We start from the raw sequence: 24,655 nt of genomic DNA, 5'->3' as shown, positions 1-24,655 counted from the left end.
AACATTTTAATAACTTGTGCTTGGTCTGTAATAATATATATATATATATATATATATATATATATATATATATATAGCAATGTGTGTGTGTGACTGTTTATTTGTCTGTCTTGTATGCATTATTACACCTTTCATCCGATCGCAATAAAATTTTGGGAAGTTGTTGAGAATACTCATGGGGAGGTTTTTTCGAATAAAAATTATTTCAAATTCGCAGGGGTGGCGCCCCGGCAGGGCGCGATTTTTTTTCTCTATGTACTGTGTATAAAAAAAATAAAAATCGATTGCGGTCTGACACCATTCATCTGAGTGCTATGAAATTTAGGGGAGTTGATTAGAACACTCCAGTGGAGGTTTCTGTAAAACAATCTTTTTTAATTTCGCAAGGGTGGCGCCCCGGGAGTGTGCGATTCTTCTCTATTTACGGTATATTAAAAAAGTAAGACACCTTTCACCCGAGTGCTATAAACTTTAAGGAGTTGACGAGAATATTCCCGAGCCGGTTTCTGTTGACAAAATAATTAAAATTTGATACGAGCGGCGCCTGGAAGGGTGCGATTTTCGTCAATACACAATTTGGCGCCCAGAGTTCCAGAGCGGCTATTTTAACCCCTGGACATCCGCTAATCGTGCGTCCTACATAACGGGTAAGGGGTACTACTATATTCAGCGTTAAAACTTTAACAGGCGCAACCGTCGACGCCCCGTAGATTGCACGACCCGAAGCGCCCCGGGTTCCCCTGCGAGCACTATGGCGCCTCTGCGGTTGTGTAATCGGGGGTTCCCGATAGCGCCCCTCTACGTCCCTGACACATGGGCGGTCACCGAAGTGTGTTCTACCTTATTATTTCGGTGAGTGATTAACGTACACTCAAGGTTTTCATGCGGTAGTGTAGGTAAATCCGTGTCCCGATATATATGATCCAAGTGCAGGCATTGTTTACATTTAAATAACTCAGTTTTAGAAAACATGGTCACGCGTCTAAGAACATAGGATTGACAAGGCATTCATGAAACCCGTCTTATATATTTCGTCAGACTTTCTTCTATCACAGCGGCAACGCGCGGTAACGGGTACGCTAGTTTGTGATAAAATTTTTAGCATACAGCACTATTTACTCCCATCACGTCTACTGGTCGTGTGGGGGTAAAATGCGAGACAAAATGTGAATCGACCGACCGTTCTCGGTCCCTTCTCGCATTTTTACCGCCTCGCCATTCCGCGTGTCGCATTTCCCTATGACTCTATTTTACTATATAATAATACACATTAATAATAATTTACATACTTTAAACAATTGGCCTTATTAAATAACAAATTTATTAACAACTTTCGCATAACTTAATTTTTCATTGTTTTTTTTTTTTTGGCAAACTTGAAACAGGCCAGTTTTTTTTTTTTTTTTTACATTTTATGTCGTAAATTTGTTCTGCTATTTTAAATTCTTGTTTTTGAAATCGAGATAACGTGAAACAAGCTTTTCAACATGGCGATATCCATTGCTATTGTTTTGCTATAAAACTTAAGGATATTTTAAAAGTATGCACAGTAGTCTTTAATTATAATGTGCTTTAGTTTCGTGTATAATTTAGTTATTGCTGTATCTCATTAAAATTCACGCAACCAGAGTATTCATTCAAATTAAGTTAATTAACTTATCCGGTGATTCTGAATTCTGGCCTCAGTGAGTGTCTGGCTTGGGTCTTCTGTTCTGGTTCTGAATCTTCTAATCTAATCTCTGACTGATTTTTTGGGAGAATGTTTACACCGTGTCCGATAATGGAATCGTCTTTAAAAAAGGGGTGTTAGGTTAGGCCTACTGATAGTTAACTAATGGCAAATGCACACATGGCTACTGACTGACACTACTGTCACTGTCTCAACTGTCTGTCTATGCTAACCCTGTCCCCCTAGCCCTAAGCCTAATCCTACTAACTACTAACTAGTACTAACTACTAACGGTAATCTATCGTTTGGGTACGTAAAATCGCCGCGACTAGTAATGTGAAAAACAGGTGACTCCATAAATTTTAATAATTTCACATTTTGAGGAGGATTTATATTTTGAAAAATACAATTATTTCAATATTAGTATTAGGCCTATTCAATTTCATTTATGTACCTGTTTTTAAACAATTGAATTAAAACTTTTCAGTAAATAAATGAAGACTAGCGATGTTTCCAACAGATGCAACCATGCTCATTTACTATAACAGCCATCTCGTTTTAACTTTTTTTTTTATAAACTTATAGGGCGAGATTCAGGGGGAAGCCACTCTATTTTACAAATGGCTGCTGTTTATATAGCAAACCTTGCTAGCAAACACTGCTGTTTAAAGTTAATTTCTGACCCATATTGATATATTTAGCCATTGCTTTAGGTTTATTATTCATTTATCTACAATATTAATTTGACACAAATATATCACAATATACTTCCATTAAAGCCTTGACAATGAGGTAACTTTTTTGTACATTACTAGCCGTGGATGATTTTACGTACCCAAAACGATAGATTACCCTACTAACCCCAACCCTGGTCCTACCATACCTAACACCAATTTCTAACCATAAAATTCCATTATCAGACACTGGTATCTATAATCATCCGATTTTTCTTTTCTCACTCCTCTTTGCTTCTTCAAATATAAATAATGTCTTGGCTCTTTATTTCTCAAACTTATAAAGTCAGAGCTATGCTGTGACTAGAGTTTTCACAACTTATTAGTGCGTTTTCTCATTTTATTTTCATTTTACCCTGGCACATGCAAAATGCACTCAGTGCAGCACTGAACTGTCTTCAGTCACTACTTGAGGGCTATCTACTTCAGTACTAGATATAGTGCACGATTTTGTCCTTAGCCTGCAATTTTATGACTTTGATACCCAGGTTATGATATTATTATTATGCTTCAGCTGTACCATTGTTGTCTTATCTAAAAATATCCAAAGTTGACATCATTGTAGCCTAAATTGGATTAATTTTCTTGTGCTAACTTTCAACTTTCAGTTCATGGTTTAAAATTTATGGCAGAGGCTATTCCCATTCAGCTGAGCAATTTTGAGCTTGGTATTTCAAATAGTTAAAATTTAAAATATGAAAGCACTGTATCCATAAATATGAGGGCAGGGGATACCATGTTCTACTTCTTTTTTAAATTCCACCTATGAATTTATTTTATTGTTTATTATGCTTGTATAGGCCTATGCGATAAATAAAGCTACTGGAAAGTTTTAACATATTCTATTAGGCCTATATGACTATATGGTTTACAAGTTAAGTAAAAAAGGACCATGTTAGTGAACACTTAAAAATTTTTCTTTTTTTTTTCTCTCTCTTAGGACTACTCATAGAAATCTAAGGGACATGACTTTTTTTTCTTTATGCAAGTATGCTTGCTTTCATGTCACAAGCAATATTATTGTAGTGATAACATTTTTGACTGGGAATAGACCTAATACTGCTATTTCCAGTACACTGGGAATAGACACTTAGGGGCTTTGTATTCAGCTAGCTAAAATCTCAGCGTATATAGGCCTATAGTACTTCTTGTTTACATGCATCTTCCAGTTCCATAACAATAGCTACCCCCGCCCTCCCCATCCAATATGACTGCAGGTGGGAGTCATTAGGTATAGGCCTATGGTGTGAACTTTAATTGACCCCACAAATTGGCTGTGGCTATTTTCCTATTGAAAATTATAAATCTTATTCACTGAAAGACTGATAGCACATGGACAATATCTTGATTAAACCTTGATTATTTTTTAAAATTTTGCACAAAAAAATAATCAGAGGTTCCAGGCATAAAAAATTAAATTATTTGAGATTAGTTATATAGGCCTAATATTTAAAAATTATTATAAAAATTGTTCTAAATTTGGTGCAATATGTTATTGAATGTAGCTGCTTTTTGTCATTGCGATTAAATTTGTGTAGGCCCTATGTGACCTAGATAAAACTTGTGTATTCCTCAGGTTAAACCAACACAGTGTAATAAAGAATGGATGTAAGTGCTGTTGTATTTTTGTAGTTTAAACACCTAGCTAAGTCATTTTCCCTGTGTTATTTGTAGGTCTGTATGCTATTATTTTTCAAATTTTGTATTATTTCTATTTGACCCAAGTAAAGTAAAATTATCCTTTTTGTTCACAGCCTACAGGGGAATCTGGGGGTAAGTTAGTTGTCAGCTGTCTGATTTTGTTGTAAAGATTCACTGGGGGTAAGTTAGTTGTCAGCTGTCTGATTTTGTTGTAAAGATTCACTGGGGGTAAGTTAGTTGTCAGCTGTCTGATTTTGTTGTAAAGATTCACTGGGGGTAAGTTAGTTGTCAGCTGTCTGATTTTGTTGTAAAGATTCACTGGGGGTAAGTTAGTTGTCAGCTGTCTGATTTTGTTGTAAAGATTCATGTTTGGTATCTTGGAGTTGACCAATATTTGTTTGAGCTTAGTGCAGTTTTTGACCTTTAACCTCTTTTTTCAGATGGACATATGCACCAAGGTGGCAAGCAAATGATGGTAAGTGGGTAATTTGTTGACTATCAGTAGAGGAGGAGGGGGGGGGGGGTAAGTTAGTAATTTGTTTACTATCAGTAGAGAGGGGGGTAAGTTGGTACTTTGTTTACTATCAGTGGGGGGGGGGGGTAAATTGCTTTTTTTTTTTAATTTTTGTCTTTTAATTTTTGCTTTTAATTATTTTTATAGGCTCAAGATGGCCCTGGGTCACAGGTAGGTCTTTACTTCTAATGTAGGAAATATGGAATTCCTCTTTACTTCTAATGTAGGAAATATGAAATTCCTCTTTACTTCTTGACTAGTGAAATATTTTCATAAACTATATGTCACACTATGGAGATTATATTGAGGCAACTTTTCTTGCTTATTGTAGGTTTATACCACCATGATATTGTCAGGTTATACGTCCCCATGTTATTCTGTCAGGTTATACGTCCCCATGTTATTCTGTCAGGTTATACATCCCCATGTTATTCTGTCAGGTTATACATCCCCATGTTATTCTGTCAGGTTATACATCCCCATGTTATTCTGTCAGGTTATACATCCCCATGTTATTCTGTCAGGTTATACATCCCCATGTTATTCTGTCAGGTTATACATCCCCATGTTATTCTGTCAGGTTATACATCCCCATGTTATTCTGTCAGGTTATACATCCCCATGTTATTCTGTCAGGTTATACATCCCCATGTTATTCTGTCAGGTTATACATCCCCATGTTATTCTGTCAGGTTATACATCCCCATGTTATTCTGTCAGGTTATACATCCCCATGTTATTCTGTCAGGTTATACATCCCCATGTTATTCTGTCAGGTTATACATCCCCATGTTATTCTGTCAGGTTATACATCCCCATGTTATTCTGTCAGGTTATTATTATGTCATTGTTATACCATGACATTTTCAGAGGGAAGATGAATTGGCCTGGAAGGTTGCAATGCAAAGACAGTTGTTGGAGCAACAGGAGCGTCATATGGGAGTAAGTGCTTTTGGTTGGTTCTGTGTGCTTTTGGTTGGTTCTGTGTGCTTTTGGTTGGTTCTGTGTGCTTTTGGTTGGTTCTGTGTGCTTTTGGTTGGTTCTGTGTGCTTTTGGTTGGTTCTGTGTGCTTTTGGTTGGTTCTGTGTGTCTTTGGTTGGTTCTGTGTGCTTTTGGTTGGTTCTGTGTGCTTTTGGTTGGTTCTGTGTGTCTTTGGTTGGTTCTGTGTGCTTTTGGTTGGTTCTGTGTGCTTTTGGTTGGTTCTGTGTGCTTTTGGTTGGTTCTGTGTGTCTTTGGTTGGTTCTGTGTGCTTTTGGTTGGTTCTGTGTGCTTTTGGTTGGTTCTGTGTGCTTTTGGTTGGTTCTGTGTGCTTTTGGTTGGTTCTGTGTGCTTTTGGTTGGTTCTGTGTGCTTTTGGTTGGTTCTGTGTGCTTTTGGTTGGTTCTGTGTGTCTTTGGTTGGTTCTGTGTGCTTTTGGTTGGTTCTGTGTGCTTTTGGTTGGTTCTGTGTGCTTTTGGTTGGTTCTGTGTGCTTTTGGTTGGTTCTGTGTGCTTTTGGTTGGTTGTGTGTGCTTTTGGTTGGTTCTGTGTGCTTTTGGTTGGTTCTGTGTGCTTTTGGTTGGTTCTGTGTGCTTTTGGTTGGTTCTGTGTGCTTTTGGTTGGTTCTGTGTGTCTTTGGTTGGTTCTGTGTGCTTTTGGTTGGTTCTGTGTGCTTTTGGTTGGTTCTGTGTGTCTTTGGTTGGTTCTGTGTGCTTTTGGTTGGTTCTGTGTGCTTTTGGTTGGTTCTGTGTGCTTTTGGTTGGTTGTGTGTGCTTTTGGTTGGTTCTGTGTGCTTTTGGTTGGTTCTGTGTGCTTTTGGTTGGTTCTGTGTGCTTTTGGTTGGTTCTGTGTGCTTTTGGTTGGTTCTGTGTGCTTTTGGTTGGTTCTGTGTGTCTTTGGTTGGTTCTGTGTGCTTTTGGTTGGTTCTGTGTGCTTTTGGTTGGTTCTGTGTGCTTTTGGTTGGTTCTGTGTGCTTTTGGTTGGTTCTGTGTGTCTTTGGTTGGTTCTGTGTGCTTTTGGTTGGTTCTGTGTGCTTTTGGTTGGTTCTGTGTGCTTTTGGTTGGTTCTGTGTGCTTTTGGTTGGTTCTGTGTGCTTTTGGTTGGTTCTGTGTGCTTTTGGTTGGTTCTGTGTGTCTTTGGTTGGTTCTGTGTGCTTTTGGTTGGTTCTGTGTGCTTTTGGTTGGTTCTGTCTGCTTTTGGTTGGTTCTGTCTGCTTTTGGTTGGTTCTGTGTGCTTTTGGTTGGTTCTGTGTGTCTTTGGTTGGTTCTGTGTGCTTTTGGTTGGTTCTGTGTGCTTTTGGTTGGTTCTGTCTGCTTTTGGTTGGTTCTGTGTGCTTTTGGTTGGTTCTGTGTGCTTTTGGTTGGTTCTGTCTGCTTTTGGTTGGTTCTGTGTGCTTTTGGTTGGTTCTGTGTGCTTTTGGTTGGTTCTGTGTGCTTTTGGTTGGTTCTGTGTGCTTTTGGTTGGTTCTGTGTGCTTTTGGTTGGTTCTGTGTGCTTTTGGTTGGTTCTGTGTGTCTTTGGTTGGTTCTGTGTGCTTTTGGTTGGTTCTGTGTGCTTTTGGTTGGTTCTGTCTGCTTTTGGTTGGTTCTGTCTGCTTTTGGTTGGTTCTGTGTGCTTTTGGTTGGTTCTGTGTGTCTTTGGTTGGTTCTGTGTGCTTTTGGTTGGTTCTGTGTGCTTTTGGTTGGTTCTGTCTGCTTTTGGTTGGTTCTGTGTGCTTTTGGTTGGTTCTGTGTGCTTTTGGTTGGTTCTGTCTGCTTTTGGTTGGTTCTGTGTGCTTTTGGTTGGTTCTGTCTGCTTTTGGTTGGTTCTGTGTGCTTTTGGTTGGTTCTGTGTGTCTTTGGTTGGTTCTGTGTGCTTTTGGTTGGTTCTGTGTGCTTTTGGTTGGTTCTGTCTGCTTTTGGTTGGTTCTGTGTGCTTTTGGTTGGTTCTGTGTGTCTTTGGTTGGTTCTGTGTGCTTTTGGTTGGTTCTGTGTGCTTTTGGTTGGTTCTGTGTGCTTTTGGTTGGTTCTGTGTGCTTTTGGTTGGTTCTGTGTGCTTTTGGTTGGTTCTGTGTGCTTTTGGTTGGTTCTGTGTGCTTTTGGTTGGTTCTGTGTGCTTTACTTTTGGTTGGTTCTGTGTGCCTTTGGTTGGTTCTGTGTGCTTTTGGTTGGTTCTGTGTGCTTTTGGTTGGTTCTGTGTGCCTTTGGGGTTGATCCAAACAGATGTGAGTGAGTGGTTTAGATCTACCCTCCATATGGGAGTGAGTGCTTTAGACTGACTCTACATATGGGAGTGTGCTTTAGACTGACTCTACATAAGGGTGTGAGTGCTTTAGACTGACTCTACATATGAGAGTGAGTGCTTTAGACTGACCCTACATATGGGAGTGAGTGCTTTAGACTGACTCTACATATGGGAGTGAGTGCTTTAGACTGACTCAAATAAGGGTGTGAGTGCTTTAGACTGACCCTACATAAGGGTGTGAGTGCTTTAGACTGACCCTACATATGAGAGTGAGTGCTTTAGACTGACCACTTTGTCTTCTTGTCTTACAGCTGATGGAGCAGCAGCAGCTGGCGTTGTTGGAGGCTCAGAGAACAGAACAACAGCAGAGGATGATGGCTGGTAGGTTCTCTATGTTCCTTCATCCTAGAGGCTTGTCTGGCACTCAAGAAGGGAGAGCAATCACACTAGCTGGCTCTATAATTGTTTGCTCTTGTTTGCCTAGGTCATCCAATGGGCCCTTCAGGAATGTCAGCCATCACACTTGCTGGCTCTATAATTGTTTGCTCTTGTTTGCCTAGGTCATCCAATGGGCCCTTCAGGAATGTCAGCCATCACACTTGCTGGCTCTATAATTGTTTGCTCTTGTTTGCCTAGGTCACCCAATGGGCCCTTCAGGAATGTCAGCCATCACACTAGCTGGCTCTATAATTGTTTGCTCTTGTTTGCCTAGGTCACCCAATGGGCCCTTCAGGAATGTCAGCCATCACACTTGCTGGCTCTATAATTGTTTGCTCTTGTTTGCCTAGGTCACCCAATGGGCCCTTCAGGAATGTCAGCCATCACACTAGCTGGCTCTATAATTGTTTGCTCTTGTTTGCCTAGGTCACCCAATGGGCCCTTCAGGAATGTCAGCCATCACACTAGCTGGCTCTATAATTGTTTGCTCTTGTTTGCTTAGGTCACCCAATGGGCCCTTCAGGAATGTCAGCCATCACACTAGCTGGCTCTATAATTGTTTGCTCTTGTTTGCCTAGGTCATCCAATGGGCCCTTCAGGAATGTCAGCCATCACACTAGCTGGCTCTATAATTGTTTGCTCTTGTTTGCCTAGGTCACCCAATGGGCCCTTCAGGAATGTCAGCCATCACACTAGCTGGCTCTATAATTGTTTGCTCTTGTTTGCCTAGGTCACCCAATGGGCCCTTCAGGAATGTCAGCCATCACACTAGCTGGCTCTATAATTGTTTGCTCTTGTTTGCCTAGGTCACCCAATGGGCCCTTCAGGAATGTCAGCCATCACACTAGCTGGCTCTATAATTGTTTGCTCTTGTTTGCCTAGGTCACCCAATGGGCCCTTCAGGAATGTCAGCCATCACACTTGCTGGCTCTATAATTGTTTGCTCTTGTTTGCCTAGGTCACCCAATGGGCCCTTCAGGAATGTCAGCCATCACACTTGCTGGCTCTATAATTGTTTGCTCTTGTTTGCCTAGGTCACCCAATGGGCCCTTCAGGAATGTCAGCCATCACACTTGCTGGCTCTATAATTGTTTGCTCTTGTTTGCCTAGGTCACCCAATGGGCCCTACAGGAATGTCAGCCGCTGCGCCCATGAGGGGTGGAGCAGGCAGCATGATCTCCAGAGGTCTTGGATCCAACCATCCGGGCATGATGCAGTCCTCAGCGTCATCCCAAATGATGGGTGGAGGTAAAGTTTTTTATTGTCATGGGTGGAGGTAAAGTTTTTTATTGTCATGGGTGGAGGTAAAAAAAATTATTCTCATGGGTGGAGGTAAGGTGTTTTATTATCACACCTTCCCATAAGTATATTTTTTATTTCCTTAATTTTATTGCATATTGCCAGCTGTGTTCATGTTTTGATATTTTTTCAGGTGGACCTCACAGCCAGCAGTCCATGGCCTCAAGTGGGGGTGGATCTAGTGGCCAGATGATGCAGGGACAGATGGCCCAAGGTGGCCAGATGATGCAGGGACAGATGGCCCAAGGTGGCCAGATGATGCAGGGACAGATGGCACAAGGTGGCCAGATGATGCAGGGACAGATGAACAACCAAATGATGCAAGGGCCACCTCACCTCATGCAAATGAACCACGGGGGGCCTCAGATGATGCATGGTGGGCCCCAGATGATGCATGGGCATCCCCAGATGTCACAAAGTGGAATGCCACCTCAGATGTCCCAGGGAGGTCCCCATATGATGGGCCAGGGGGGCCCCAACCAAATGTTGATGTCTGAATTAGAAGAGGAAGGAGAGGAGGAAGAAGAAGACGACCCTGAGCTGGATGCTAAAGATGCCAAATCTAATGTAGGTGGAACCAGAGGCTGACTCAGCCAAACACTGACTTGACTTTCTCAGCCAAACACTGACCTGACTCTCTCAACCAAACACTGACCTGACTTTCTCAGCCAAACACTGACTTGACTCTCTCAGCCAAACACTGACTTGACTTTCTCAGCCAAACACTGACTTGACTTTCTCAACCAAACACTGACCTGACTTTCTCAGCCAAACACTGACTTGACTTTCTCAGCCAAACACTGACTTGACTTTCAGCCAAACACTGACTTGACTTTCTCAACCAAACACTGACTTGACTTTCTCAGCCAAACACTGACTTGACTTTCTCAGCCAAACACTGACTTGACTTTCAGCCAAACACTGACTTGACTTTCTCAACCAAACACTGACTTGACTTTCTCAGCCAAACACTGACTTGACTTTCAGCCAAACACTGACTTGACTTTCTCAGCCAAACACTGACTTGACTTTCAGCCAAACACTGACTTGACTTTCTCAACCAAACACTGACTTGACTTTCTCAGCCAAACACTGACTTGACTCTCAGCCAAACACTGACCTGACCTAGCTGTTTGCCTCCCTGACAGACCCAGCCAGCCAACCTGGGCCCTAAAGAGATGCGCTTGCCCCAGGCCCTGGAGAAGATGCTGGAGTTCAAATCCCAGAGAGCCAGTGAGCTGGGTGTAGACTTGGACAGTATTGACAACAAAGAGGGTGAGTACTTGGTGTCTGCACATGCTTTATCTAGGTGTCTCACACAAGCTCACTCAATCCTGGTGGGGGGGGGGGGGGGGGAGATCACATGCCCAACATTTTCATGTTCAACCAAGCTCTGTATGATGTACATAAAGCTTTTTACTTTTATTCTAGCTGATGAAAATAATGAGAAAAATGAAGATGATGTAGAAGAGGAGGCTGAAGATGAAGAAAAAGATGGAGTGATAGAGGAAGAATATGATGATGAGATCATAACCAAGGACCAGACAAAAGAAGTAGGTTTTTATCTTTGATACAGTTAAGCTCCAGGTTTTTATCTTTGATACAGTTAAGCTCCAGGTTTTTATCTTTGATACAGTTAAGCTCCAGGTTTTTATCTTTGATACAGTTAAGCTCCAGGTTTTTATCTTTGATACAGTTAAGCTCCAGGTTTTTATCTTTGATACAGTTAAGCTCATTGGATATTAGACCAGACAAAAGAAGTAGGTTTTTATCTTTGATACAGTTAAGCTCATTGGATATTAGACCAGACAAAAGAAGTAGGTTTTTATGTTTGATACAGTTAAGCTCCAGGTTTTTATGTTTGATACAGTTAAGCTCCAGGTTTTATGTTTGATACAGTTAAGCTCCAGGTTTTTATGTTTGATACAGTTAAGCTCATTGGATATTTTTTATTGGAAATTCTGTTTAAAAAATTGTGAAGTCGTGTATGTCAGCAGGACTGTCTTAACTCTATTCCTGTCGTGTATGTCAGCAGGACTGTCTTAACTCTATTCCTGTCATGTATAACAGCAGGACTGTCTTAACTCTATTCCTGTCATGTATGTTAGCAGGACTGTCTTAACTCTATTCCTGTCATATATGTCAGCAGGACTGTCTTAACTCTATTCCTGTCATATATGTCATCAGGACTGTCTTAACTCTATTCCTGTCATGTATGTCAGCAGGACTGTCTTAACTCTATTCCTGTCATGTATGTCAGCAGGACTGTCTTAACTCTATTCCTGTCATGTATGTCAGCAGGACTGTCTTAACTCTATTCCTGTCATGTATGTCAGCAGGACTGTCTTAACTCTATTCCTGTCATGTATGTCTGCAGGACTGTCTTAACTCTATTCCTGTCATGTATGTCAGCAGGACTGTCTTAACTCTATTCCTGTCATGTATGTCAGCAGGACTGTCTTAACTCTATTCCTGTCATGTATGTCAGCAGGACTGTCTTAACTCTATTCCTGTCATGTATGTCAGCAGGACTGTCTTAACTCTATTCCTGTCATGTATGTCAGCAGGACTGTCTTAACTCTATTCCTGTCATGTATGTCAGCAGGACTGTCTTAACTCTATTCCTGTCATGTATGTCAGCAGGACTGTCTTAACTCTATTCCTGTCATGTATGTCTGCAGGACTGTCTTAACTCTATTCCTGTCATGTATGTCAGCAGGACTGTCTTAACTCTATTCCTGTCATGTATGTAAGTGTAAGCAGGACTGTCTTAACTCTATTCCTGTCATGTATGACAGCAGGACTGTCTTAACTCTATTCCTGTCAGCAGGACTGTCTTAACTCTATTCCTGTCATGTATAACAGCAGGACTGTCTTAACTCTATTCCTGTCATGTATAACAGCAGGACTGTCTTAACTCTATTCCTGTCATGTATGTCAGCAGGACTGTCTTAACTCTATTCCTGTCATGTAAGACAGCAGGACTGTCTTAACTCTATTCCTGTCATGTAAGACAGCAGGACTGTCTTAACTCTATTCCTGTCATGTAAGACAGCAGGACTGTCTTAACTCTATTCCTGTCATGTAAGACAGCAGGACTGTCTTAACTCTATTCCTGTCATGTATAACAGCAGGACTGTCTTAACTCTATTCCTATCATGTATGTCAGCAGGACTGTCTTAACTCTATTCCTGTCTATACCAGTCCAAGAACAAACGCAAGAAGAAAAAGAAGAAGAAGGCCAGGCGCAACAGATTTGAACAGCAGAAGAAAATGAAAAAGAAAGACAAAAAAAGCAAAGCCCCTGATGTGATTATAGAGTAAGTAGTAAAATCACTGACCACCTGTTGTATGTTGTATCAACCCACTGACCACCTGTTGTATCCACCCACTGACCACCTGTTGTATCCACCCACTGACCACCTGTTGTATGTTGTATCCACCCACTGACCACCTGTTGTATGTTGTATCCACCCACTGACCACCTGTTGTATCCACCCACTGACCACCTGTTGTATCCACCCACTGACCACCTGTTGTATCCACCCACTGACCACCTGTTGTATCCACCCACTGACCACCTGTTGTATGTTGTATCCACCCACTGACCACCTGTTGTATGTTGTATCCACCCACTGACCACCTGTTGTATCCACCCACTGACCACCTGTTGTATCCACCCACTGACCACCTGTTGTATCCACCCACTGACCACCTGTTGTATCCACCCACTGACCACCTGTTGTATCCACCCACTGACCACCTGTTGTATCCACCCACTGACCACCTGTTGTATGTTGTATCCACCCACTGACCACCTGTTGTATCCACCCACTGACCACCTGTTGTATCCACCCACTGACCACCTGTTGTATCCACCCACTGACCACCTGTTGTATCCACCCACTGACCACCTGTTGTATCCACCCACTGACCACCTGTTGTATCCACCCACTGACCACCTGTTGTATCCACCCACTGACCACCTGTTGTATCATCCACCTGCAGGTATGTCCAGGAGCAGCTTGAGCTTGACCCCACTGACCCCAGCTACCACACATTTGCCAGAATCTTTGAGGCATTTAAGGTACACTCACATCTGATGTGGTTTGTTTTGTCTGGGGTCTAAGGTACACTCACATCTGATGTGTTTTTTATTAGTCAGAAGAGTAGTTTGAATCTTTCTGTCTGTTTTAGTCTCATCCTAGCTCTGTGTCTCAGTATCCTAGCTCTGTGTCTCAGTATCCTAGCTCTGTGTTTCTGTATCCTAGCTGTGTGTTTCTGTATCCTAGCTCTGTGTTTCTGTATCCTAGCTCTGTGTTTCTGTATCCTAGCTCTGTGTTTCTGTATCCTGGCTCTGTGTTTCTGTATCCTTTGAATGAAAGCTGTTTGAACAATGTGCTGAACACATAGGGTAATCTGTACACAAACTATTTGCACCATCCAGATCACAGAACCTGAGAAACCCAAGGAAATGAAAACAGAGGAAAAAGAGGAAAAGAAAGAAGAAGTCCCTATTAAAGCTAAAGGTTTAATTGAAGATGATGATGACGAGGAGGTATTTGCAACTTTTAAAATACTGAACAGTTAACAAAGTCATGTGACACATAGAGTGTAGATGTAACAATATTCTTTCTTCATATAGCCAGGTAAAATAGAAGAAGATGGGCCAAAAATCTCAAAGAAAAAACTGAAGAAATTAACTAGACTTACAGTAGCTCAACTTAAACAAGTAAGTTTTCTATTTTACCCCCTTAACAATCCTATGGTCATTAGGCCATATCATAGTACAGTATATTGTAAAAGTTGAGTGCTAGTGTTGAGCAACTACTAAAACTATAAATCATTGTTCATGTACCAGAAAATTTGGTCTCATAAGATTTTTTTAAAATACATTTCTTGTTGTAATTTCACAAATTAAATGGGTTAACCTTCAAATATAATGTTCTGGTATGGACCCATTGTCCTGAAGTGTTAGTGTTCTAAAAGTTTTCATCCAGTGCTGTTTTGTTGTCTGACAGTTGGTGAATCGACCTGATGTTGTAGAGATGCATGATGTCACTGCCAGAGACCCCAGGTTGTTGGTACACTTAAAGGTTAGTTCCCTTGATCACAATGTTGTTGGTACACTTAAAGGTTAGTTCCCTTGATCACAATGTTGTTGGTACACTTAAAGGTTAGTTCCCTTGATCACAATGTTGTTGGTACACTTAAAGGTTAGTTCCCTTGATCACAATGTTGTTGTTGGTACACTTAAAGGTTAGTTCCCTTGATCACAATGTTGTTGGTACACTTAAAGGTTAGTTCCCTTGATCACAATGTTGTTGGTACACTTAAAGGTTAGTTCCCTTGATCACAATGTTGTTGGTACACTTAAAGGTTAGTTCCCTTGATCACAATGTTGTTGTTGGTACACTTAAAGGTTAGTTCCCTTGATCACAATGTTGTTGGTACACTTAAAGGTTAGTTCCCTTGATCACAATGTTGTTGGTACACTTAAAGGTTAGTTCCCTTGATCACAATGTTGTTGGTACACTTAAAGGTTAGTTCCCTTGATCACAATGTTGTTGGTACACTTAAAGGTTAGTTCCCTTGATCACAATGTTGTTGTTGGTACACTTAAAGGTTAGTTCCCTTGATCACAATGTTGTTGGTACACTTAAAGGTTAGTTCCCTTGATCACAATGTTGTTGGTACACTTAAAGGTTAGTTCCCTTGATCACAATGTTGTTGGTACACTTAAAGGTTAGTTCCCTTGATCACAATGTTGTTGTTGGTACACTTAAAGGTTAGTTCCCTTGATCACAATGTTGTTGGTACACTTAAAGGTTAGTTCCCTTGATCACAATGTTGTTGGTACACTTAAAGGTTAGTTCCCTTGATCACAATGTTGTTGGTACACTTAAAGGTTAGTTCCCTTGATCACAATGTTGTTGGTACACTTAAAGGTTAGTTCCCTTGATCACAATGTTGTTGGTACACTTAAAGGTTAGTTCCCTTGATCACAATGTTGTTGTTGGTACACTTAAAGGTTAGTTCCCTTGATCACAATGTTGTTGGTACACTTAAAGGTTAGTTCCCTTGATCACAATGTTGTTGGTACACTTAAAGGTTAGTTCCCTTGATCACAATGTTGTTGGTACACTTAAAGGTTAGTTCCCTTGATCACAATGTTGTTGTTGGTACACTTAAAGGTTAGTTCCCTTGATCACAATGTTGTTGGTACACTTAAAGGTTAGTTCCCTTGATCACAATGTTGTTGGTACACTTAAAGGTTAGTTCCCTTGATCACAATGTTGTTGGTACACTTAAAGGTTAGTTCCCTTGATCACAATGTTGTTGTTGGTACACTTAAAGGTTAGTTCCCTTGATCACAATGTTGTTGGTACACTTAAAGGTTAGTTCCCTTGATCACAGAGTTGATCACAATCTTTGTATCTACTTAAGTGACATTTGTATGTTGACATGTTATAAATGTAAACAAAGCATTGTTGTGTACCCCATGTGTAGGCTACAAGGAACTCAGTACCTGTCCCACGCCACTGGTGCTACAAAAGGAAATACCTGCAGGGGAAAAGAGGTATAGAGAAAACACCTTTTGAGCTGCCAGACTTTATCAAAGCCACAGGGATAGAGGAGATGAGAGCTGCCCTCCAGGAGAAGGTTAGTACGTAACAGAATGAGCTGCTATGGCAGGACGTAACTTTGTTAGTACGTAACATAGAATGAGCTGCTAGGGCAGGACGTAACTTGGTTAGTACGTAACATAGAATGAGCTGCTAGGGCAGGACGTAACTTGGTTAGTACGTAACATAGAATGAGCTGCTAGGGCAGGACGTAACTTTGTTAGTACGTAACATAGAATGAGCTGCTAGGGCAGGACGTAACTTGGTTAGTACGTAACATAGAATGAGCTGCTAGGGCAGGACGTAACTTTGTTAGTACGTAACATAGAATGAGCTGCTATGGCAGGACGTAACTTTGTTAGTACGTAACATAGAATGAGCTGCTAGGGCAGGACGTAACCGCTGATGTGAAAATAGAGCAGACAGTATTCCAGTTGTTGGTAACTATGGTAACCAGATTGTTTTCATCTGTTGCAGGAGGATCAGAAGACACTCAAGTCCAAAATGCGAGAAAAAGTGCGACCAAAGATGGGAAAGATTGATATTGATTACCAGAAGCTCCATGATGCATTTTTCAGATTTCAAACCAAACCCAAAATGACAATTCATGGGGATCTGTACTACGAGGCTAAAGAGTTTGAAACCAAACTGAGAGAGAAAAAGCCTGGGAACCTCAGTGATGATCTCAAAATGGCCCTGGGAATGCCAATTGGAAATGTAAGCGGTTTCATATATTTCATCTACTAGCTTAATGTGTGAAATGGATGAGTTGAACATTTGATGTGTGAAATGGATGAGTTGAACATTTGATGTGTGAAATGGATGAGTTGAACATTTGATGTGTGAAATGGATGAGTTGAACATTTGATGTGTGAAATGGATGAGTTGAACATTTGATGTGTGAAATGGATGAGTTGAACATTTGATGTGTGAAATGGATGAGTTGAACATTTGATGTGTGAAATGGATGAGTTGAACATTTGATGTGTGAAATGGATGAGTTGAACATTTGATGTGTGAAATGGATGAGTTGAACATTTGATGTGTGAAATGGATGAGTTGAACATTTGATGTGTGAAATGGATGAGTTGAACATTTGATGTGTGAAATGGATGAGTTGAACATTTGATGTGTGAAATGGATGAGTTGAACATTTGATGTGTGAAATGGATGAGTTGAACATTTGATGTGTGAAATGGATGAGTTGAACATTTGATGTGTGAAATGGATGAGTTGAACATTTGATGTGTGAAATGGATGAGTTGAACATTTTTTGTGTGAAATGGATGAGTTGAAGATTTGATGTGTGAAATGGATGAGTTGAACATTTGATGTGTGAAATGGATGAGTTGAACATTTGATGTGTGAAATGGATGAGTTGAACATTTGATGTGTGAAATGGATGAGTTGAACATTTGATGTGTGAAATGGATGAGTTGAACATTTGATGTGTGAAATGGATGAGTTGAACATTTGATGTGTGAAATGGATGAGTTGAAGATTTGATGTGTGAAATGGATGAGTTGAACATTTGATGTGTGAAATGGATGAGTTGAACATTTGATGTGTGAAATGGATGAGTTGAACATTTGATGTGTGAAATGGATGAGTTGAACATTTGATGTGTGAAATGGATGAGTTGAAGATTTGATGTGTGAAATGGATGAGTTGAACATTTGATGTGTGAAATGGATGAGTTGAACATTTGATGTGTGAAATGGATGAGTTGAACATTTGATGTGTGAAATGGATGAGTTGAAGATTTGATGTGTGAAATGGATGAGTTGAACATTTGATGTGTGAAATGGATGAGTTGAAGATTTGATGTGTGAAATGAATGAGTTGAACATTTGATGTGTGAAATGGATGAGTTGAACATTTGATGTGTGAAATGGATGAGTTGAAGATTTGATGTGTGAAATGGATGAGTTGAACATTTGATGTGTGAAATGGATGAGTTGAAGATTTGATGTGTGAAATGGATGAGTTGAACATTTGATGTGTGAAATGGATGAGTTGAAGATTTGATGTGTGAAATGGATGAGTTGAACATTTGATGTGTGAAATGGATGAGTTGAACATTTGATGTGTGAAATGGATGAGTTGAAGATTTGATGTGTGAAATGGATGAGTTGAACATTTGATGTGTGAAATGGATGAGTTGAAGATTTGATGTGTGAAATGGATGAGTTGAACATTTGATGTGTGAAATGGATGAGTTGAACATTTGATGTGTGAAATGGATGAGTTGAACATTTGATGTGTGAAATGGATGAGTTGAACATTTGATGTGTGAAATGGATGAGTTGAACATTTGATGTGTGAAATGGATGAGTTGAACATTTGATGTGTGAAATGGATGAGTTGAACATTTGATGTGTGAAATGGATGAGTTAACTATCTGTTGATGTTGACTGGTGTGTGGATGATGTATGCTCATAGAATCTTCTTGAACCTTTTTTTTCCATTCCAGAATTCTGAGAAAGTTCCCCCACCTTGGCTGATTGCCATGCAGAGATATGGCCCTCCCCCCTCCTACCCCAACCTGAAAATACCAGGTCTTAATGCTCCCATTCCAGATGTAAGTCATGTCTTGTCATTTCATGTGCTGGGGGTGTCTTGTCATTTCATGTGCTGGGGGTGTCTTGTCATTTCATGTGTGGGGGTGTCTTGTCATTTCATGTGTGGGGGTGTCTTGTCATTTCATGTGCTGGGGGTGTCTTGTCATTTCATGTGTGGGGGTGTCTTGTCATTTCATGTGTGGGGGTGTCTTGTCATTTCATGTGTGGGGGTGATTTTTAACTTTTTTTTTTACTTAAAAATCATTGATTAACATTTTCACTCTTATGTATTATGTTTAGGCTGTATGTTTGATGATTATGTTTAGGCTGTATGTTTGATGATTATGTTTAGGCTGTATGTTTGATGATTATGTTTAGGCTGTATGTTTGATGATTATGTTTAGGCTGTATGTTTGATGATTATGTTTAGGCTGTATGTTTGATGATTATGTTTAGGCTGTATGTTTGATGATTATGTTTAGGCTGTATGTTTGATGATTATGTTTAGGCTGTATGTTTGATGATTATGTTTAGGCTGTATGTTTGATGATTATGTTTAGGCTGTATGTTTGATGATTATGTTTAGGCTGTATGTTTGATGATTATGTTTAGGCTGTACGTTTGATGATTATGTTTAGGCTGTATGCTTGATATGAATTTATTGCATTCTGACAGGGCTGTATGTTTGGTTATCATGCTGGAGGGTGGGGCAAGCCCCCAGTAGACGAACATGGCAAACCTCTGTATGGTGATGTCTTTGGTACACAGAGCCTAGACTTTAAGGTAAGCTTTAGCATGGCAAACCTCTGTATGGTGATGTCTTTGGTACACAGAGCCTAGACTTTAAGGTAAGCTTTAGCATGGCAAACCTCTGTATGGTGATGTCTTTGGTACACAGAGCCTAGACTTTAAGGTAAGCTTTAGCATGGCAAACCTCTGTATGGTGATGTCTTTGGTACAGGGCACTATTTTACTTCCCCTTTAAGACTACACTTTTTCAACCACAACCTTTTTTTAAACATATTTTAAAATAACCACTTATATATTAAAAAATATAATTAAAAATATTATATACAAAATTGGTTTTAGTTTATTATGTATGAAGTAAAATAAAATAGGTAACTAACAATACATTAAAATTACATAAATTCCAAAAAACTGAAACAAAATGCTTCTTCTATTATTTCTTTAAAACATGTATTTTAAATGCTAAAAAAATTAACAGTCATTGAAGCTACTTTCTTTTTCATTATCATTGTATTAGGTACAGTATAAATAAAGCCTAATTCAACAGCAAAGGCATTTTAGAATTAATTTCATCAATTATATAGCCCGTAATTTTGAAATGAAAATTCTTAACTTTAGAAAAATAGTAGAAAATGAACCACTAGTAAGGGAACGAAAAAAATGAAACTTTCTGATTCCCGCTTATGCCAGTATCTTCAAAATCTCATTACCAACCCAACTTCCACCACTACACGTAAATAAACATGTACCACATAGTTGAGGTGACCAGGGTGCATAGGTCAGGGTTCTTGTAAGTTGTAGTGTGGTTTATACAGTGTGATTCAACATAAAGCTAATGTTTACTCCCATTACAGAATGAAGTAGAAGAAGAAGAAATTGATAAAACTCAGTGGGGAGAACTGGAGTCAGAGTCAGAATCTGAAGAAGAGTCAGAGGAGGAGGAGGAAGAAGATAAGGATGAGTCAGGTCTCATTACACCAGCTGAAGGGCAAGTAGTTCAAATGTTGTTCTCTTTGTTCCCCCATGCTCAAACAAAATGTGTCTGTTCCCTCATGCTGATACAAAATGTGTCTGTTCCCCCATGCTGAAACAAAATGTGTTTGTTCCCCCATGCTCAAACAAAATGTGTCTGTTCCCCCATGCTGAAACAATGTGTTTGTTCCCCCATGCTCAAACAAAATGTGTCTGTTCCCCCATGCTGAAACAAAATGTGTTTGTTCCCCCATGCTCAAACAAAATGTGTCTGTTCCCCCAGGCTGATACAAAATGTGTCTGTTCCCCAGGCTGATGACACCTGGAGGTATCACATCTGTGCCACTTGGCATGGAAACACCCGACCAGATAGAGCTGAGGAAGAAAAGAATTGAGGACGCCATGGACCAGGGTGGGGACACACCAGCGCTGTACCAGGTCCTGCCTGAGAAAAAGACAACTGTGGGCGGGGCCATGATGGGCTCAGCTCATGTCTACGACATTTCTGCAGTAAGTCACAGTTTGATTCTCATGGGCTCAGCTCATGTCTACGACATTTCTGCAGTAAGTCACAGTTTGATTCTCATGGGCTCAGCTCATGTCTACGACATTTCTGCAGTAAGTCACAGTTTGATTCTCATGGGCTCAGCTCATGTCTACGACATTTCTGCAGTAAGTCACAGTTTGATTCTCATGGGCTCAGCTCATGTCTACATTTCTGCAGTAAGTCACAGTTTGATTCTCATGGGCTCAGCTCATGTCTACGACATTTCTGCAGTAAGTCACAGTTTGATTCTCATGGGCTCAGCTCATGTCTACGACATTTCTGCAGTAAGTCACAGTTTGATTCTCATGGGCTCAGCTCATGTCTACGACATTTCTGCAGTAAGTCACAGTTTGATTCTCATGGGCTCAGCTCATGTCTACGACATTTCTGCAGTAAGTCACAGTTTGATTCTCATGGGCTCAGCTCATGTCTACGACATTTCTGCAGTAAGTCACAGTTTGATTCTCATGGGCTCAGCTCATGTCTACGACATTTCTGCAGTAAGTCACAGTTTGATTCTCATGGGCTCAGCTCATGTCTACGACATTTCTGCAGTAAGTCACAGTTTGATTCTCATGGGCTCAGCTCATGTCTACATTTCTGCAGTAAGTCACAGTTTGATTCTCATGGGCTCAGCGCATGTCTACATTTCTGCAGTAAGTCACAGTTTGATTCTCATGGGCTCAGCTCATGTCTACGACATTTCTGCAGTAAGTCACAGTTTGATTCTCATGGGCTCAGCTCATGTCTACATTTCTGCAGTAAGTCACAGTTTGATTCTCATGGGCTCAGCTCATGTCTACGACATTTCTGCAGTAAGTCACAGTTTGATTCTCATGGGCTCAGCTCATGTCTACGACATTTCTGCAGTAAGTCACAGTTTGATTCTCATGGGCTCAGCTCATGTCTACGACATTTCTGCAGTAAGTCACAGTTTGATTCTCATGGGCTCAGCTCATGTCTACATTTCTGCAGTAAGTCACAGTTTGATTCTCATGGGCTCAGCGCATGTCTACATTTCTGCAGTAAGTCACAGTTTGATTCTCATGGGCTCAGCTCATGTCTACATTTCTGCAGTAAGTCACAGTTTGATTCTCATGGGCTCAGCTCATGTCTACATTTCTGCAGTAAGTCACAGTTTGATTCTCATGGGCTCAGCTCATGTCTACGACATTTCTGCAGTAAGTCACAGTTTGATTCTCATGGGCTCAGCTCATGTCTACGACATTTCTGCTGTAAGTCACAGTTTGATTCTCATGGGCTCAGCTCATGTCTACGACATTTCTGCAGTAAGTCACAGTTTGATTCTCATGGGCTCAGCTCATGTCTACGACATTTCTGCTGTAAGTCACAGTTTGATTCTCATGGGCTCAGCTCATGTCTACGACATTTCTGCAGTAAGTCACAGTTTGATTCTCATGGGCTCAGCTCATGTCTACGACATTTCTGCAGTAAGTCACAGTTTGATTCTGATGGGCTCAGCTCATGTCTACGACATTTCTGCAGTAAGTCACAGTTTGATTCTCATGGGCTCAGCTCATGTCTATGACATTTCTGCAGTAAGTCACAGTTTGATTCTCATGGGCTCAGCGCATGTCTACATTTCTGCAGTAAGTCACAGTTTGATTCTCATGGGCTCAGCTCATGTCTACATTTCTGCAGTAAGTCACAGTTTGATTCTCATCTCTCTGGCCAGACTTGTCCATTGAACTCTTGTTGTATGGGGTAGACACACATCCTAGCCTAACAATGATACACTGGATCTAAATAAATTCATTTTCCTGTGGGTCCCAGTAGAGGTTTGCTCACCAGGTCCTATTAATTTAAAGCTTATTTTGTTTGTTCACTCATTAGGTCCAATTAATGAAATGGGTTCTTTACTCATTTGGTCCAATTAATTAAACAACCTGTTTACTTAGTTAATATTAGTTAAATGGCTGTTTACTCATAAAATTGATTAAGTCATTAATTAAACAGCTTGTTTTTAACTCATTAAGTCCAATTAATGAAATGACTTACTGGTTAGGTCCAGCTAATGAAATGACTTAATGATTAGGTCCAATTAATGAAATGACTTACTGGTTAGGTCCAATTAATGAAATGACTTACTGGTTAGGTCCAGTTAATGAAATGACTTACTCACTGGCTAGGTGCAGAAAAAAGCAGGTGATAAACCCTCCGCTGAAGCTGTAGAAGTGTCCTTGAACCCTGAGGAGCTGGACCTGGACACAGCAGCCATGCAGGCCAAGTATGAGCAGACGGTCAGGGAGCAACAGTCACAGCTAGAGAAGGAGGACCTGAGTGATATGGTGGCAGCACATGCGGCTAAACAAAGGGTAGGTTAAACCATGGGGGAGCACATGCGACTAAACAAAGGGTAGGTTAAACTGGGGAGGGGGAGCACATGCGGCTAAACAAAGGGTAGGTTAAACCATGGGGGGAGCACATGAGGCTAAACAAAGGGTAGGTTAACCCATGGTGGCAGCACATGCGGCTAAACAAAGGGTTGGTTAAACTGTGGGGAGGGGGGAGCTAAATAAAGCACATTATCAGTATACTTTAAATGTGAGAGTCAGAGCAAGACAAAAATGTTGTTAAGTTGGTACATGTTGTGTTGTTTGCCTCAGGTTTAATGAGAACATTTTCTCTTTCATTCTAGAAAAGAAAAAAAGCGCAGCAGGACACTAGTAAAGGAGCTAAAAAATACAAGGACTTCAAATTTTAAAGGAATAACTTAGACCAACACATTGATTTTTGAAAATGGTTTGATTGTAATTCTGGGCCTGAGGGCAATCCTTGATGCCAATAGCACTGAGCCTGTGTTCTAGTAATCTGTGTGCCCCTGAGGTTAAATATTGTTACCTTATTGGTCATTTGTTTTAACAATGCTGGTCTTATGCCATGTTAATGTATCCAAATTTCATTTTGTCATTAAAACTTTTTACTCATATTCTTGAGTTGAATTCTTTTCAAACCTGATCAGAAGTTTTCAGCCATGTGGTTTGCATGCTTCTCAATTATATCAGCCGGCACCTAATACAGCCTCTTATTCATGTTTCACCACAAAACTGTTGTAGAAATGAGCCTCGCTCCTGACATCCATTCAGTTTTGACACCCATTTGAACATGCATTCAGTGCTCACCTCCACAGGTAACAACATAACATGCTGAGCTGTTTGACCAATTGAAAAGGTATGTTCTCACTGCCTGCAGTTGGGAATGGAATCTTTTGCTGCCTCTGATTGTAGTAGCCTACTGTATCCCTAGTGTAGGGCACTAATTTAAAAAATGTTGGCTCAAGGGGATCCCAGGTCACATGACCACCAAGGTGTCAAAGGATGCCTAGGTGAAATTTGACCATTGATTCGTCGTAACTCTCAGCGTGACACCAAATTAGTGTTATACTTAGTGCACAACCCCTTCTTTATCAAAACTTGTTTATGCCAGAAACCCTTCAGGTCGTCTCAACAACTTCGAAGTTTCATTTCGATATGGACGGTGCAGCAATATGGTAAGTCATACATAATTGCATTCATTTTTATATACATACAATTGGTCTATTACAACTCCATTAGTTTCAGCTATTTGTCTAGTACTTACACATTTTTAAACTAATTTTTTTAATGTAATTGAAAGATGTCAAAATAGATTATTTTCAAACAGTTAAGAAAACCCAAATTAAATTTGACTTCGCTTCCTAGATTTAAAT

The 24,655-nt window shown here is 40.4% G+C and overlaps 1 protein-coding gene across 1 annotated transcript; it reads left to right on the top strand.

The window, feature by feature from the left end:
- The first annotated feature begins 1,441 nt into the window (after positions 1-1,441).
- Positions 1,442-23,896, top strand: LOC131941225 (splicing factor 3B subunit 2). Its single transcript, XM_059300308.1, has 24 exons — positions 1,442-1,540; positions 3,980-4,011; positions 4,158-4,176; positions 4,485-4,519; positions 4,706-4,729; positions 5,429-5,500; positions 8,068-8,137; positions 9,305-9,442; positions 9,627-10,060; positions 10,642-10,768; positions 10,925-11,046; positions 12,698-12,813; positions 13,502-13,580; positions 13,941-14,051; positions 14,139-14,225; positions 14,515-14,589; positions 16,004-16,156; positions 16,597-16,836; positions 18,593-18,700; positions 19,356-19,463; positions 20,282-20,415; positions 20,711-20,909; positions 23,097-23,282; positions 23,606-23,896. The coding sequence occupies exons 2-24, from the start codon at positions 4,006-4,008 to the stop codon at positions 23,669-23,671; spliced, it is 2,709 nt and encodes a 902-aa protein (XP_059156291.1). The 5' UTR covers positions 1,442-1,540; positions 3,980-4,005; the 3' UTR covers positions 23,672-23,896.
- Positions 23,897-24,655: the final 759 nt, after the last annotated feature.

The sequence above is a fragment of the Physella acuta genome, unplaced genomic scaffold (assembly GCF_028476545.2).
Source record: "Physella acuta isolate Inbredline_101_S28 unplaced genomic scaffold, ASM2847654v3 ptg000353l, whole genome shotgun sequence".
Taxonomy (NCBI): domain Eukaryota; kingdom Metazoa; phylum Mollusca; class Gastropoda; family Physidae; genus Physella; species Physella acuta.
The sequence above is the reverse complement of the archived record's forward strand: the minus strand, read 5'-3'. Positions and strand labels throughout refer to the sequence as shown.